Below are 14,472 nucleotides of genomic sequence, written 5' to 3'. Positions count from 1 at the left end.
ACCAGGTGGCGTGGCGAGAATCTGTCTCCTCACCACGCGCTCTCACCACTGGTGTCCCCCAGGGCTCTGTTCTTGGCCCTCTCCTATTCTCGCTATACACCAAGTCACTTGGCTCTGTCATAACCTCACATGGTCTCTCTTATCATTGCTATGCAGACGACACACAATTAATCTTCTCCTTTCCCCCTTCTGATGACCAGGTGGCGAATCGCATCTCTGCATGTCTGGCAGACATATCAGTGTGGATGACGGATCACCACCTCAAGCTGAACCTCGGCAAGACGGAGCTGCTCTTCCTCCCGGGGAAGGACTGCCCGTTCCATGATCTCGCCATCACGGTGTCCTCCTCCCAGAGCGCCAAGAACCTTGGGGTGATCCTGGACAACACCCTGTCGTTCTCAACCAACATCAAGGCGGTGGCCCGTTCCTGTAGGTTCATGCTCTACAACATCCGCAGAGTACGACCCTGCCTCACACAGGAAGCGGCGCAGGTCCTAATCCAGGCACTTGTCATCTCCCGTCTGGATTACTGCAACTCGCTGTTGGCTGGGCTCCCTGCCTGTGCCATTAAACCCCTTCAACTCATCCAGAACGCCGCAGCCCGTCTGGTGTTCAACCTTCCCAAGTTCTCTCACGTCACCCCGCTCCTCCGTTCTCTCCACTGGCTTCCAGTTGAAGCTCGCATCCGCTACAAGACCATGGTGCTTGCCTACGGAGCTGTGAGGGGAACGGCACCTCAGTACCTCCAGGCTCTGATCAGGCCCTACACCCAAACAAGGGCACTGCGTTCATCCACCTCTGGCCTGCTCGCCTCCCTACCACTGAGGAAGTACAGCTCCCGCTCAGCCCAGTCAAAACTGTTCGCTGCCCTGGCCCCCAATGGTGGAACAAACTCCCTCACGACGCCAGGACAGCGGAGTCAATCACCATCTTCCGGAGACACCTGAAACCCCACCTCTTTAAGGAATACCTAGGATAGGATAAGTAATCCCTCTCACCCCCCCTTAAGTTTTAGATGCACTATTGTTAAGTGACTGTCCCACTGGATGTCATAAGGTGAATGCACCAATTTGTAAGTCGCTCTGGATAAGAGCGTCTGCTAAATGACTTAAATGTAATGTAATGTAAATCAAACTGTCCACTGAGGAAGCAACACTGATTCACAATAAATTTCACATGCTGTTGTGCAAATGGAATAGACAACAGGTGGAAATTATAGGCAATTAGCAAGACACCCCCAATAAAGGAGTGGTTCTGCAGGTGGTAACCACAGATCACTTCTCAGTTCCTATGCTTCCTGGCTGATGTTTTGGTCACTTTTGAATGCTGGCGGTGCTTTCACTCTAGTGGTAGCATGAGACGGGAGTCTACAACCCACAAGTGGCTCATGTAGTGCAGCTCATCCATGATGGCACATCAATGCGAGCTGTGGCAAGAAGGTTTGCTGTGTCTGTCAGCGTAGTGTTCAGACCATGGAGGCGCTACCAGGAGACAGGGCAGTACATCAGGAGACGTGAAGGAGGCCGGAGGAGGGCAACAACCCAGCAGCAGGACCGCTGCTCCTCCTTTGTGCAAGGAGGAGCAGGAGGAGCACTGCCAGAGCCCTGCAAAATGACCTCCAGCAGGCCACAAATGTGCATGTGTCTGCTCAAACGGTCAGAAACAGACTCCATGAGGGTTTCTGCCCGACGTCCACAGGTGGGGGTTGTGCTTACAGCCCAACAATGCGCAGGACGTTTGGCATTTGCCAGAGAACACCAAGATTGGCAAATTCGCCACTGGCGCCCTGTGCTCTTCACAGATGAAAGCAGGTTCACACTGAGCATGTGACAGAGTCTGGAGACGCCGTGGAGAACGTTCTGCTGCCTGCAACATCCTCCAGCATGACTGGTTTGGCGGTGGGTCAGTCATGGTGTGGGGTGGCATTTCTTTGGGGGGCCGCGCAGCCCTCCATGTGCTCGCCAGAGGTAGCCTGACTGCCATTAGGTACCGAGATGAGATCCTCAGACCCCTTGTGAGACCATATGCTGGTGCGGTTGGCCCTGGGTTCCTCCTAACGCAAGGCCTCATGTGGCTGGAGTGTCAGCAGTTCCTGCAAGAGGAAGGCATTGATGCTAAGGATTGGCCCGCCCGTTCCCCAGACCTGAATCCAATTGAGCACTTCTGGGACATCATGTCTCGCTCCATCCACCAACGCCACGTTGCACCACAGACTGTCCAGGAGTTGGCAGGTGCTTTTAGTCCAGGTCTGGGAGGAGATCCCTCAGGAGACCATCCGCCACCTCATCAGGAGCATGCCCAGGTGTTGTAGGGAGGTCACACAGGCACGTGGAGGCCACACACACTACTGAGCCTCATTTTGACTTGTTTTAAGGACATTACATCAAAGTTGGATCAGCCTGTAGTGTGGTTTTCCACTTTAATTTTGAGTATGAATCCAAATCCAGACCTCCATCGGTTGATAAATTTGATTTCCATTGATAATTTGTGTGATTTTGTTGTCAGCACATTCAACTATGTAAAGAAAAAAGTATGTAATGAGAATATTTCATTCATTCAGATCTAGGATGTGTTATTTTAGTGTTCCCTTTATTTTTTGAGCAGTGTACATTTCCAGGTTGGAAATAATACTGTGAAAATTATAATGCTCTTAGTATTTGAAAAGACCGCCTGAAATTTCAGGCTGTTTTGGTGGGATGGAGTTTTGACCTGCTGGTGACATCACCAGACGGTAAAAATTAGTTAAAAGATGAATAACAAAGATTTCCAAACATCTCTGCCAATAACAGCTAGTTCAGTTTCCCCCTCCCCCAAAACCATTCCCAGACAATCCTAGACAACCATTTTAATTGAAAACAATAACAGTAAGTTACTTAATTGTTACCCAGAAATGACTTGATATTGAGATAGAAATGGCTGCTTTGGACCATTAGATCCATGCTTCATTATTAGCCTAGGTCTGGGCCTCACAGTCTACTGGTCAAAGACAGATCCTACTCACTATAGTATATAGTTTGATGCTCTCTCACACCTTTTGGTTGTTAGAAACTAATGAGGATTTGTCTTTCCAGCTGTTTCATGAAGCTTTCCATACCTGGGAAGACTAGACAGCCAGACATACCACACAGACAAACATCCCTCTCGTCACATCTCAGAGCAATCCTCATGTGAAACGCTTAGTTTCTGTGCACTCAGAAGTGCAGTGAGCGAGAATAGTATGGGCAGTTATGGCATTAATGGTGATGGGACACCATAACCAAAGTTCCCTATTGAAACAGTTCAGTCCATTCTCTCCCCAACTATTGGCTAGCTAGAACATTCTCTCAACAACCACTGGCCAGCTAGCACGTTCTCTTCCTGCCTATTGACCAAATAGAACATTCCCTCACCATCCATTGACCAGCTAGCACATTCTTTCCATGACTATTGGTGACCTAGTTTTGGGATCATGGCTTGGGCTGGGCCGACAGACAGCCACTGGCACCCAATAGGTCAGCTATCACACTAAGACACTACGCTCAGATCGACCACCGAGGGGCAATGACACTGAAACAATATGGCAACCAACAGAGCAAATATGACATGATGTAGCTAGGTGACAAATCAACAAAAAAGCAAGATATTTTTTTTAAAGTAGTTCCCTTGGCAATGTTGCTATGGCAACAACAGCAGTGCCCGTTCATATGCATTCCGTGCAGCGGGGTAACTGTGTTACCGTAGTGGGGTATTGTATCATAAAATCAAACAGTTTTCAGCCTATACAGTCAGTCTATGGACCAGGTTAGGGATATTCCCCAGCCCCAGCCCAAACAATGTGCTTAGTGGTGTGGACAGCAGCAGGCCAGTGCAGAGCGAGTCCCTGTATGCTTCACAGCCCTACATCATACACCTGGCCTTTCTCTCACCCCACCCTCACCCTCCTCTTCCTCACGCCGTTGGCTCAGTAATCAGTAAAGGCTCCAGGCCCGCTGATCCCGAGGGTACGATGATGAAGAAGAGTGGGATGAAGAGGAGAAGTCTGTGGGGCGTAGCTGCTTTCCACACGCACACATTCAGTCCATCTTCTCCTTCTGGACCAGCTTGGGCGCGTCTACAAACTCCCGACCGTTGAAGAGGATGACGCCGGCCGTCACGAAGCTAGCTGTGCCCCAGAACAGCACATACGCCAGGGTCTCCGTCCACGTGTCACCTGAGGGGGAGACACGGAGGGTGACTACAAGTAATAACTTGGTACCGAAAAAGTACCCATTGATAGCACATACTTGCCTAGTCAATACCAGTGGAAACAGTGTTGTAAAACGAAGTACGGCAAAATGTGTTTATGGGACCAAATCCTAACTTGAGATTGGTGCAGGTGTAACTAGAATGTTCAAACAAATTCCATGCTCCTATTAGGATTCAATGCAGAATTGACAAGGGAGTCCACTGCGGTCTTACCAGCCATGAGGAGGCAGATGATACACATGGAGAATGCCACAACCATGATAATGGGCAACTAAAGGGGGAGAGGGGAAATAGGAGTTAAATAAGATAACGAAATCTCAATCTACCACCTGTGACTGAAACCAACACATATTGTAGCCAATCAGTACACATAGCAGTGATCAGGCCTAGCCAATCCGATCTCACCGTGAGGAACTTCCAGTCTTTGGTCTCATGAAGGGGTGTGGTCATGTCTGCCTCATCAATGGAATAGTTACCCAGGAACAGATCAATAGAGTCCTGATGATCAGGAGAGAAGTCTCAATTATCAGTTACCACACAAGTCAAGCATTTTTCATTAGTCACATTTACAAAAACATGACTAATAACTGGCACATGCACAGTAGACACACACACACCTGTCTGAAGCCGTCTGAGAAGTTGTTCTTGTAGTATCTGATCATGGAGTTCCATCCATCCATCACCAGCCCCCATTGTGTCCTCTTCCCTGTTCTGAGACATGAGCAACTCTTCAGTCATCCTTGTCATAATCTCTCACACACACTACAAATCATCATCGACGTCATCCTCCACCCTTTCCTGAGCACGCTCTTACTCAAGAGTTGTCTTCCTGGTTATAACAAAGGTCACTAGCAAAACATCCTACTCCTTCCTCCCTGTTCTAAGGGCACCAGTCCATTCAATACTCATCACCAAAACCAGTACAATGTTTTTATGTAGTTCATAGCCAATAATGCATGGCCAACTTCATAGGTGTGTGGGGTGTGACTGACAGTGGGATGGTACTGTGCCAGCAGAAAGACAACTAGTTCTCTGTCATTGTAGAAATGGACAAGTTCTATTGGAATCCATGAAGAGAGCTAGTCCTGTGCCTTAGTTTGCTAATCACCAGATTAGCAAGAAACACGTGAGCCCCTCTCTCTCACCTTGTGAAGTCCGTCTTCAAGGCCCCTGTGCCAGCATACTGCTTGGCACACGCATTGGCATTGTCTGCCCACGCTGCAGCGAGCAAGGGTGAGAGAGGAAAAGGGGGGTGGAATAAAGAAAACAGATTTAGTGAGTGGAAAGAGGGGAGGATTTCAATCATGTTAATAAACCGTAGTGTTGGAATAATCTCATAAGGAAGACAATGCTGTGCTCGTGCTGGCAGAGGGGTAGGAAAGTGTGCAGATTTCAGCTGAGGATCACCATTTTTGTAGATCTTCTCGAAGTCGAACTGATCTTCAATCCTCTGGCCCATGTGGAGAACTCCCAGTCGCTGCAGATAAACAAAGATGTGTGGTGAGATACTGCAGTGGCCTGACCACAGGGGGCAAGGTGGAAGCAAGATGGTCGCCTGACCACAGGGGGCAAGGTGGAACCAAGATGGTCGCCTGACCACAGGGGGCAAGGTGGAACCAAGATGGTCGCCATCAGATTCAGCACTGTTGTTTACCCGAAAGACTGTGATGCAACTGCACCTTCATCACCCTGTGGGTCAACCAGCAGCCTAACTACTACACTATTAATACATGTTTCAATGACAATTTAACCCACAGTGCTAAAACAGTTGAATAAAACACAATGGTACCTGAAGTATTTAATGTACCTGGTTGAGATGAGACCTGACCTTTTCACAGCCCACATAGGGTCCGATAACTAAAACAGCCCACAGTCAAAGTCCACAGAGACAGCAGCTTTAGTCACGAGGCCTTCAACATAGAGTTTTGATTTTCCAGTCTCTGTTTTGTCAGTTTGTTGCTCATTTGCAAATGTGGGTCAAGTGAGTCGAAGAAGTTGAGAAACGCATGACTTTGTCAAGTCAAAAGGTCTGTTAGGTCAAAATGGACGAGCTCCTCCTGAAATGTAGTTTGCCATTAAGATTTTTACCATTGCTTTTACAGAATGTAAAAGGGGAGGCTAGGTCTACACCTTTAATGATCAGTAAAACTTCTGAGGTGGAACAGAGAGGAACATGACATTGCTCATTATGTCAAAGACAGATAGTGTGTCTAGATGTGGTGGAAGTGTTTAGATCAGGGATGTCAAACTCATTCCGTGGAGGGCCTAGTGTCTGCTGGTTTTGGGTGTTTCCTTGCAATTAAGACCTAGACAACCAGGTGTGGAGAGTTCATTACTAGTTAGTGACCTTAATTCATCAATCAAGTACAAGGAAGGAGAGAACCCTCTGCCACTTGGCCCTCCGTGGAATGAGTTTGACACCTGTGGTCTAGATTAATGTAGTAGGAGTGTGTGTGTGTGATATATATACATATATACATATATATATATATACATATACATATATGTATATATATATACATATATATATATATATATATATATATATATATATACACATATATATATACATATATATATATATATATATATATATATACACATATATATATATATATATATATATATATATATATATATATATATATATATATAAAATGGACATGTCTAGTCAGTGTGGGCAAGTCTGGTTGGTGGTTCCCACCTCCAGCTGTGACTGCAGTGAGCGTCGTGCCAGCAGACTCTGGATGACGTTGGTACGGTCCAAACAGTCCATGCAGTTACTGCGGAACATCCCTTCCTGTTGCACCAGAACGTTCCCATCCACATCAACCAGGAAGTACCTGACCAACCAATCAAACAATTTGATTCCTATTTGATTTTACAATAACATTTGTCACAAAACAAATCAGCAAACCACAGAGACATGAACACCCCCATCCCAAAAAAAACTAAGTACACAAAGACAGAATAACATGGCCGGCCATGCAGACTCAATACCTACCCATACTCGTCCTGCATCTCTGTCACCATATCGACTAAGATCTGCAGGCGATGCCACCTCATCCGACTGCATTCCTTGTGGAAGTCAAACGCTATGTACCTAGAGGTGCACGGTACAGGGAGAAAAGTTATGTCAAATCCAATTAAATCCTTTTCTGTAAGGGGTTATTTCAAGTTCCATGGCTTTAGACAGAATGTTCACCTCTAACAAAATGAACACATGAATGACGTTAGAAGAAGACGGGCATAGTGGGATCAGAATGAATGATGGGGAAAAGCTATAGTCCTTACTTGACCATGCCGTTGCCCAAGCTGGACACCATTTTGTCAAAGGCCTGTTCCAATTGCTTCTCTGAGCCTTTCTGGTCGATCAGATTTAAAATCACTTGCTTTCCATAAATGATGATCTGCGAGTCAAAATGCCTTTGGAAGCCATCCAGCTGTGAAAGCAAAGCAGGACAATAAAAGGTAAGAAAGACTTTAGAACTCAGTAATAGTAACCCTCAATATCATACCTCTACTGTAATTAAATGACTTGGACTGTAAATTAAAATGTTTGAACATGAAATAAAAAATATGTATATTGTAACAGGTAGCTTACATGGTCAATGGTTTTGCTGATCTGAGGTTTTGGTTTGTACTTGAGGTTGGGTCTTTGGGACCAGTAGAAGGGGATGGAGCCTCGGGTCTGTACGAATGAGGCCTTGCCCCCGCTGTACTGGACAATCTGCTCTGTCTCCACAAAGTTAGCTGCATGACCCTCTGAGTCAATGCCTGATGGACCAAATAGACATTATGTAATGATCCGTCTGAACGAGGAGTGTTTGACAGTAAAACTATAAAGTGGACAGGACAATATTATCTGCAAAGGGCTGGTGTGTGTGCAGGGTGTTGTTCCAACCCAGCTGTAAAACACCTGATTCCACTAATCAATATATTGATTGAAGACCCAGCTAGCATATAACGTTCTGAGAACCATGTTTCTTAGAGCTTGGTGAGAGTGTAGTTGTCCTATGGTTATTTTGCAAAAAACCTTCCCACAACTTTCCGGAAATGGTGCAGGATAGTTCATAGCTATGAAAATTCTCAGCACATTTAAGGAAAAAAAGGGGGGAGGGTTCTAACATAGTTACATTGAATTTCAATGTTTGTAATGTTCTAGGAATGTTCTCCAAGTGGTTTGACATTGGGAATAATTCTAATTATAAACTCAAATTAACAACTTTGTATTTGTTAGAAAAATATATGGCATGCTAGCTCCATCCTGGTGGCGCATTGGACTAATTCCATGGATCGAGACCAGAAGAGCATAGGTTTGGATCTTACCTATGCCATGCCACAATAAAAAAAAGAAACACGTTTGAATGATTAATGCCTAAGCATATGAATTTCCATGTGTCCTATCTGTGCACAAAACAGTTAACCCAAACTAAGATAGCAGTGTTAAGTCCAATTGAAACTTTTGCTCAGAACGTTAATAAAACCTAACAGAAAAACTTCCAGGGAACCATGGTAAAACATTCTCAGAACCTCCCTGCAAACAAAAAAATGTATGTTGACAGCTTTGCACAGCCTTGTCATTCTCTCAACCAGCTTTATGAGGTAGTTACCTGGAATGCATTTCAATTAACAGGTGTGCCTTGTTAAAAGTTAATTTGTGGAATTTCTTTCCTTCTTAATGCGTTTGAGCCAATCAGTTGTGTTGTGACAAGGTAGGGGTGGTACACAGAAGATGGACTTGGTATTTTACCAAATAGGGCTATGTCATGGCAAGAACAGCTCAAATAAGCAAAGAGAAACAAAAGTCCATCAATAATTTAAGACATGAAGATCTTAATGCGGAAAACTAAGAACTTTGAACGTTTCTTCAAGTGTAGTCGCCAAAACCAGCAAGCTCTATGATGAAATTGGCTCTCATGAGGACCGCCACAGGAAAGTAAGACCCAGAGTTAACTTTGCTGCAGAGTAAAAGTTAATTAGTTAACAGCAGCTCAGAAATTGCAGCCCAAATAAATGCTTCAGAGTTCAAGTAACAGACATATCTCATCGTAAACTGTTCAGAGGAGACTGCGTGAATCAGGACTTCAAAGTCAAATTGCTGCAAAGAAACCACTATTAAAAGACATCAATGAGACATGCTTGGGCCAAGAAACACAAGCAATAGACATTAGACCAGCAGAAATCTGTCTTTTGGTCTGATGAGTCCATATTTCACATTTTTGGTTCCAACCGCTGTGTCTATGTGAGACGCAGAGTAGGTAAACGGATGATCTCCGCATGTGTGGACCCCACCGTGAAGCATGGAGGAGGAGGTGTGATGGTGTGGGAGTGCTTTGCTGGTGACACATTATTTATTTAGAATTCAAGGTCACACTTAACCAGCATGGCTACCACAGCATTCTGCAGCGATACACCATCCCATCTGGTTTGTACCTAGTGGGACTATCATTTTTTTTTTAACAGGACAATGACCCAATACACCTCCAGGCTGTATAAGAGCTAGTTGACCAAGAAAGAGAGTGATGGAGTGCTTGCAATCAGATGATCTGGCCTCCACAATCACCCGACCTCAACCCAATTGAGATGGTTTGGACCGCAGAGTGAAGGAAAAGCAGCCAACAAGTGCTCAGCATATGTGGGCACTCCTTCAAGACTGTTGGAAAAGCATTCCCCATGAAGATGGTTGAGAGAATGCCAAGAGTGTGCAAAGCTGTCATCAAGGCAAAGGGTGGCTACTTTTAAGAATCAAAATTATATTTTATATTTTTTTAACACATTTTTGGTTACTACATGATTCCATGTGTTATTTCATAGTTTATGTCTTCACTATTATTCTACAATAAGGAAAACCCCTTGAAAGAGTAGGCGTGTCCAAACATTTGACTGGTACTGTATGTTTTACTGTTTGGCTGGAACAAAACCCCCTGCACCCACACCGGTCCACTGTGGAAAAGATTGTCCGTCATCCCTGCTCTAGTCAGAAAGCTCCAGTTAGACGTGCTGGTGGATGTGGAGTCAGTCACCTCTGACGTAGTAACGTACTCCAGCCCTGAAGCAGCTCCGCCTGGAGATGATGTTCCAGTCAAAGATCTTCCCATTGATGCAGCAGGACTTCATAATGATGACTGGACAACACATGGTTAGGGGTAACACGGTCTTAACCTTTAAAGCCTAACTTTACCTCCTGAATTCAACCTTTCTCTGACCTCCTTTTCAGAAAATGTTTTGGAGTGTTGTGATGTTTAGACAAGTGGGCTCCATCATATTATGTCAATGGATTCACTTTCCATTGTCTGTAAATACAATACCCCTAATTTCCCAATTATAATGCAACCTATATTAATCTATGGCTCCCCCTTGTGGCTAAAGGAACAAACTGCAAGTTCACTTCTATTGATATTTATTTACCTTTATTTAACTAGGCAAGTCAGTTAAGAACAAATTCTTATTTTCAATGACGGCCTAGGAACGACAGATTTGTACCTTGTCAGCTCGGGGGTTTGAATTTGCAACCTTCCGGTTACTAGTCCAACGCTCTAACCACTAGGCTACCCTCAAGGAAAAGAATGACAAGACTAATCCAGAGAAATGGGGGAATCACTAGCTGGTTTACATCCAGTCACTCAGACCGCTAAACCCCATGCAAAATATGGAGGTGAAAATGACCATGTGATCTAGTGTGTTGTGCACACATGCAACTGTTCACAGAGGGTAGATTTCACACTATTTTCAGATTACAGGGTTTAAACTACAATGCTGTTTAACAGTTCAGTCACTATAAACAACCGCCTTGTGAATGACATATCTCACATGGGCAATATCTGTTGTCTTACACAGGAAGTGGTAATGAGGTCTTCCTGTTTATGAGAATTGAAGAGTGGGAAAAGTCTTAATCTGGAGTTTATAACAAAAAAACAAACATGAAAGGATACAGCCGTGGACAACTGGGAAAGCAAACCTGTGCAGCTGTCAAGAGAAGAACAGAGACGATGCAGTTCAGAAAGATCATAAGATCTGTACTGGAGCATATTCATTCTATATTTACCACAAGTGGTTAACATGTGTCAGTTATGTCCTTACCTCTGGCTGTGGCATGAATTCTCTCAACAGGTGACCATTCCACACAAACCGCTGATCTGCCTAAAAAAAAGAGGGCAAGAATACAACACATCTTTATCATACCATTCGACTTGTTTCCACATGCCCTGCATAGGAAATGTCTGCATCTGTACAGGACAGAAGTACATTACTCGTGTTTTCATGAATGTATCTCCAAATGGAAACATGTTTTTACATTATTTTCCTCCCTCACATACATATATATCCCCTCATTCTCTCACCCTTTCCAGCAGGCTCATCTCCTGGAACTCAGGGCTGGTGTTGGCAAGTCTCTGCAGAGTGTGGGTCAGGTCATAGTCTGTAGCAAAGTAGAAGCCGTCTGTGAGCAGAACACTGTTGATCATGGACAGGAAGGCTTTGTTGTCCTGCATCTGATGAGGTCAGAGGCCAAAGATAGGTCAGGTGGCAGGTTGAACAAGGAAAGCAGAGAGGTCAAAGGTGAGAGGTCAGGAGGAAGGTTGAAGAAGGAAAGCAAAACAGAAGTTAGGTGGAATGATGGTTAGAAAGTATCAGATGACCACTATCCTAAAAAAATACATACAAGGACTCTAAACTTATATACTATAAATAACATATCCACCAGTACTGTAACTAGAAGCCAACAGAGATGCTCACTAATAGAGAAACACTTGTCTAGACTTGGGGACAGAACAGAGTGTTCTTGTAACAGCTACATGATGACACCATCTGAATGCAGTACTTGTTCTGTCTGTGAGAAGGGGTCTCCTTCTCTTTGCCCTTCACATACACTTGACTGTCTACAGACACACTGTCTGCCGTGGACCGGCTCCATAGCCAATTCAAAGAAAGGGGGTCTATGTCAGCACAGATGCCTAGCATCCTCTGTCCAATATAATGCATTCATATTGGTCAGGCTAGGGTTTGACAGGTCAGCATCCACATCAAAACAACCCACCGTCATTAACATGTTGTCATGTTGAGCTTGGGTGCTTGTGGTTGTGGGCTGGCACTGGGGCCCCAACTCACACCTCCCTACCTGATTGTCTGTCAGGTGCAGCACAGTCTTCTTGTAAGAGATAACGTCAAAGTCCATAGCCTTCCACACAGCATGGCCCAACAGGTCACCCACCTTTTTCTTCTTTGTGACAACGATGAGGTACATGCCTGGGGAGGGTAGGCAGAGGGGCACAGGTAAAGTAAACACTCACCCTGTTAAGAACATTTGTGTGTAGACAGGTAAAGTCTTCTCAATGGATCATTTTACAGAGTGCAAGATTGAACCTACCTGCCACCAGACGGATAGTTCCCATGATCCCACATATTGGCCTGGTGACCGCATGGGGAGGAATGTCTTTCCTCACTAGAGAGACAAAGACAAATAATCATCATTTTTAAAAACATTTTAGTCATTTTAGCAGACACGCTTATCTTGAGTGACTTACAGTAGTAAGTGCAGACATTTTCATACTGGTCTCCCATGGGAATCAAACCCACAACTGCACAGTGCTCTACCAACTGAGCCACATCATTTTTTCATTGCCTTTAATGATCACAAACCACCATTCGCTTATCTTTCAGTTCGCTGCAGCTAGCGACTGGAACGAGCTACAACAAACACTCAAACTGGACAGTTGTCTCAATCTCTTCATTCAAAGACTCACTCATGGACACTCTTACTGACAGTTGTGGCTGCTTTGCGTGGTGTATTGTTGTCTCAACCTTCTTGCCCTTTGTGCTGTTGTCTGTACCCAACAATGTTTGTACCGTTTTGTGCTGCTGCCATGTTGTTACCATGTCATTGTCATGTTGCTACCATGCTGTGTTGTCGTCTTAGGTCTCTCTTTATGTAGTGTTCATCTCTGGTCGTGATGTGTTTTGTCCTATTTTTAATCCCAGCCCCCTTCCCCGCAGGAGGCCTTTTGGTAGGCCATCATTGTAAATAAGAATCTGTTCTTAACGGACTTTCCTAGTTAAATAAAAAAATATATACAATGGACTTGGTCGGCATAAGACAGTATCATGCCATGATGATATAACACACACAAACACAGCCTACTCAACATACCGGTGAGGATCATTTCTGTGGACACCCTGTCAATGGACAGTACATCATTGGTGCCGTCATCACAAGCCTCAATGTAAAACTTCTCTGGGGTAGTGTGCCTATAGGGGGGGGGGGCACAGAGGAGGGAGATACAAAATCAGTGCCCTTGGTAGACGAACATTTGGCATGGTGACGCCTTATACAAAGGGAAAACATTGGCTTGATTTGGCAAACGCTCAACTTAGTTAGTGGCTAACGTCACCACAAGCTAGCTCACACATACTAGCTACTCACTAGCTGGCTCAATGGGCTAACTAACGTTAACAGCTAAGCTAACTATTTATTAGCTAGCTGCTTCATCAACAAGATCGATTAGAATTCTACCACTCAATTAAATCTAAAGGCAGATGGCTAAATAAGTACTGTTACGGACAACAACTACACATCCTTGATATGACTGTAAACTGAAACAAATCCCGCATACGAATGACTGCAGCCTGTAATTGCTGTTGAACGTTAGCTAACTAGTTTATCATCTGCTAGCTAGCTCTAGACGTACACCTACGGCAATGTTCTCTCATCAAAATATGGCAACGTTTTCAGAAAAGTTGTACTAGCTAGCTTCTGAAAATAAAATACTGAAAACGATATATATCTTCAAGACTTACAGGTTGAATTTCTCGTAGGCGGTCGCCATCTTTAGAGGTCTGACCTAGTGACGTGTCAATGAATGTGCACATTGTATATTATGGCTGGACCGGAGTCCTGGGTCAGACATTTAGCGTCGTAGCACATTTGTAAACTATGATAAAGTATAGGCAGCAACTTATTATGTATCACACACAAATACATTACTTGACCAAAATTACAGTTTAGTAAAAGCACTATTACACTACAAATCAGATCGTGATAACTTTATAGAGTGACAGTCCCTGAATCATTTCTAGCGGGCTAGTGGCGCAATGGATAACGCGTCTGACTACGGATCAGAAGATTCTAGGTTCGACTCCTGGCTAGCTCGTTACTTTTTCCTCTCCGGATCTTCTCTGATATTTTTTCTCCGAAGATTAACCTATAAGTTGTTTGTTGTCATGATGAAGGAAGATATTATTCTTTGTTTC

General features: G+C 44.5%; 1 protein-coding gene and 1 non-coding gene across 2 annotated transcripts; one reads left to right on the top strand and one right to left on the bottom strand.

Annotated features, from left to right (window-relative positions):
* Positions 1 to 2,830: 2,830 nt before the first annotated feature.
* On the bottom strand, positions 2,831 to 14,150 carry LOC123997936 (phosphatidylinositol-3-phosphatase SAC1-B-like). Its single transcript, XM_046302669.1, has 18 exons — positions 14,020 to 14,150; positions 13,373 to 13,470; positions 12,593 to 12,667; positions 12,344 to 12,471; positions 11,568 to 11,717; positions 11,308 to 11,367; positions 11,160 to 11,193; positions 10,251 to 10,352; positions 7,829 to 8,001; positions 7,519 to 7,667; positions 7,229 to 7,327; positions 6,929 to 7,067; positions 5,632 to 5,701; positions 5,370 to 5,442; positions 4,842 to 4,935; positions 4,630 to 4,722; positions 4,438 to 4,495; positions 2,831 to 4,189 (listed from the first exon to the last, which is right to left on the bottom strand). Exons 1-18 carry the CDS (start codon positions 14,046 to 14,048, stop codon positions 4,053 to 4,055), a joined length of 1,761 nt encoding a protein of 586 aa, XP_046158625.1. The 5' UTR covers positions 14,049 to 14,150; the 3' UTR covers positions 2,831 to 4,052.
* Positions 14,151 to 14,299: 149 nt separating this feature from the next.
* trnar-acg lies at positions 14,300 to 14,372 on the top strand. Its single transcript has one exon. It is a non-coding gene; the product is annotated as a tRNA-Arg (tRNA).
* The last annotated feature ends 100 nt before the right edge of the window (positions 14,373 to 14,472 follow it).

This window comes from Oncorhynchus gorbuscha, linkage group LG15 (genome assembly GCF_021184085.1).
Source record: "Oncorhynchus gorbuscha isolate QuinsamMale2020 ecotype Even-year linkage group LG15, OgorEven_v1.0, whole genome shotgun sequence".
In the NCBI taxonomy this organism is placed as follows: Eukaryota; Metazoa; Chordata; class Actinopteri; order Salmoniformes; family Salmonidae; genus Oncorhynchus; species Oncorhynchus gorbuscha.
The sequence above is the reverse complement of the archived record's forward strand: the minus strand, read 5'-3'. Positions and strand labels throughout refer to the sequence as shown.

What these genes read in the sequence shown, in the direction of transcription:
- LOC123997936 (XM_046302669.1), bottom strand. Translation starts at nt 14,048, where the DNA reads ATGGCGACCGCCTACGAGAAATTCAACCT. An exon ending in AGATGAGCCTGCTGGAAAGG is followed by an intron (nt 11,368 to 11,567) that starts GTGAGAGAATGA and finishes TCTTTTTTTTAG; the next exon opens with GCAGATCAGCGGTTTGTGTG. An exon ending in GAGATGCAGGACGAGTATGG is followed by an intron (nt 7,068 to 7,228) that starts GTAGGTATTGAG and finishes TTGGTTGGTCAG; the next exon opens with GTACTTCCTGGTTGATGTGG.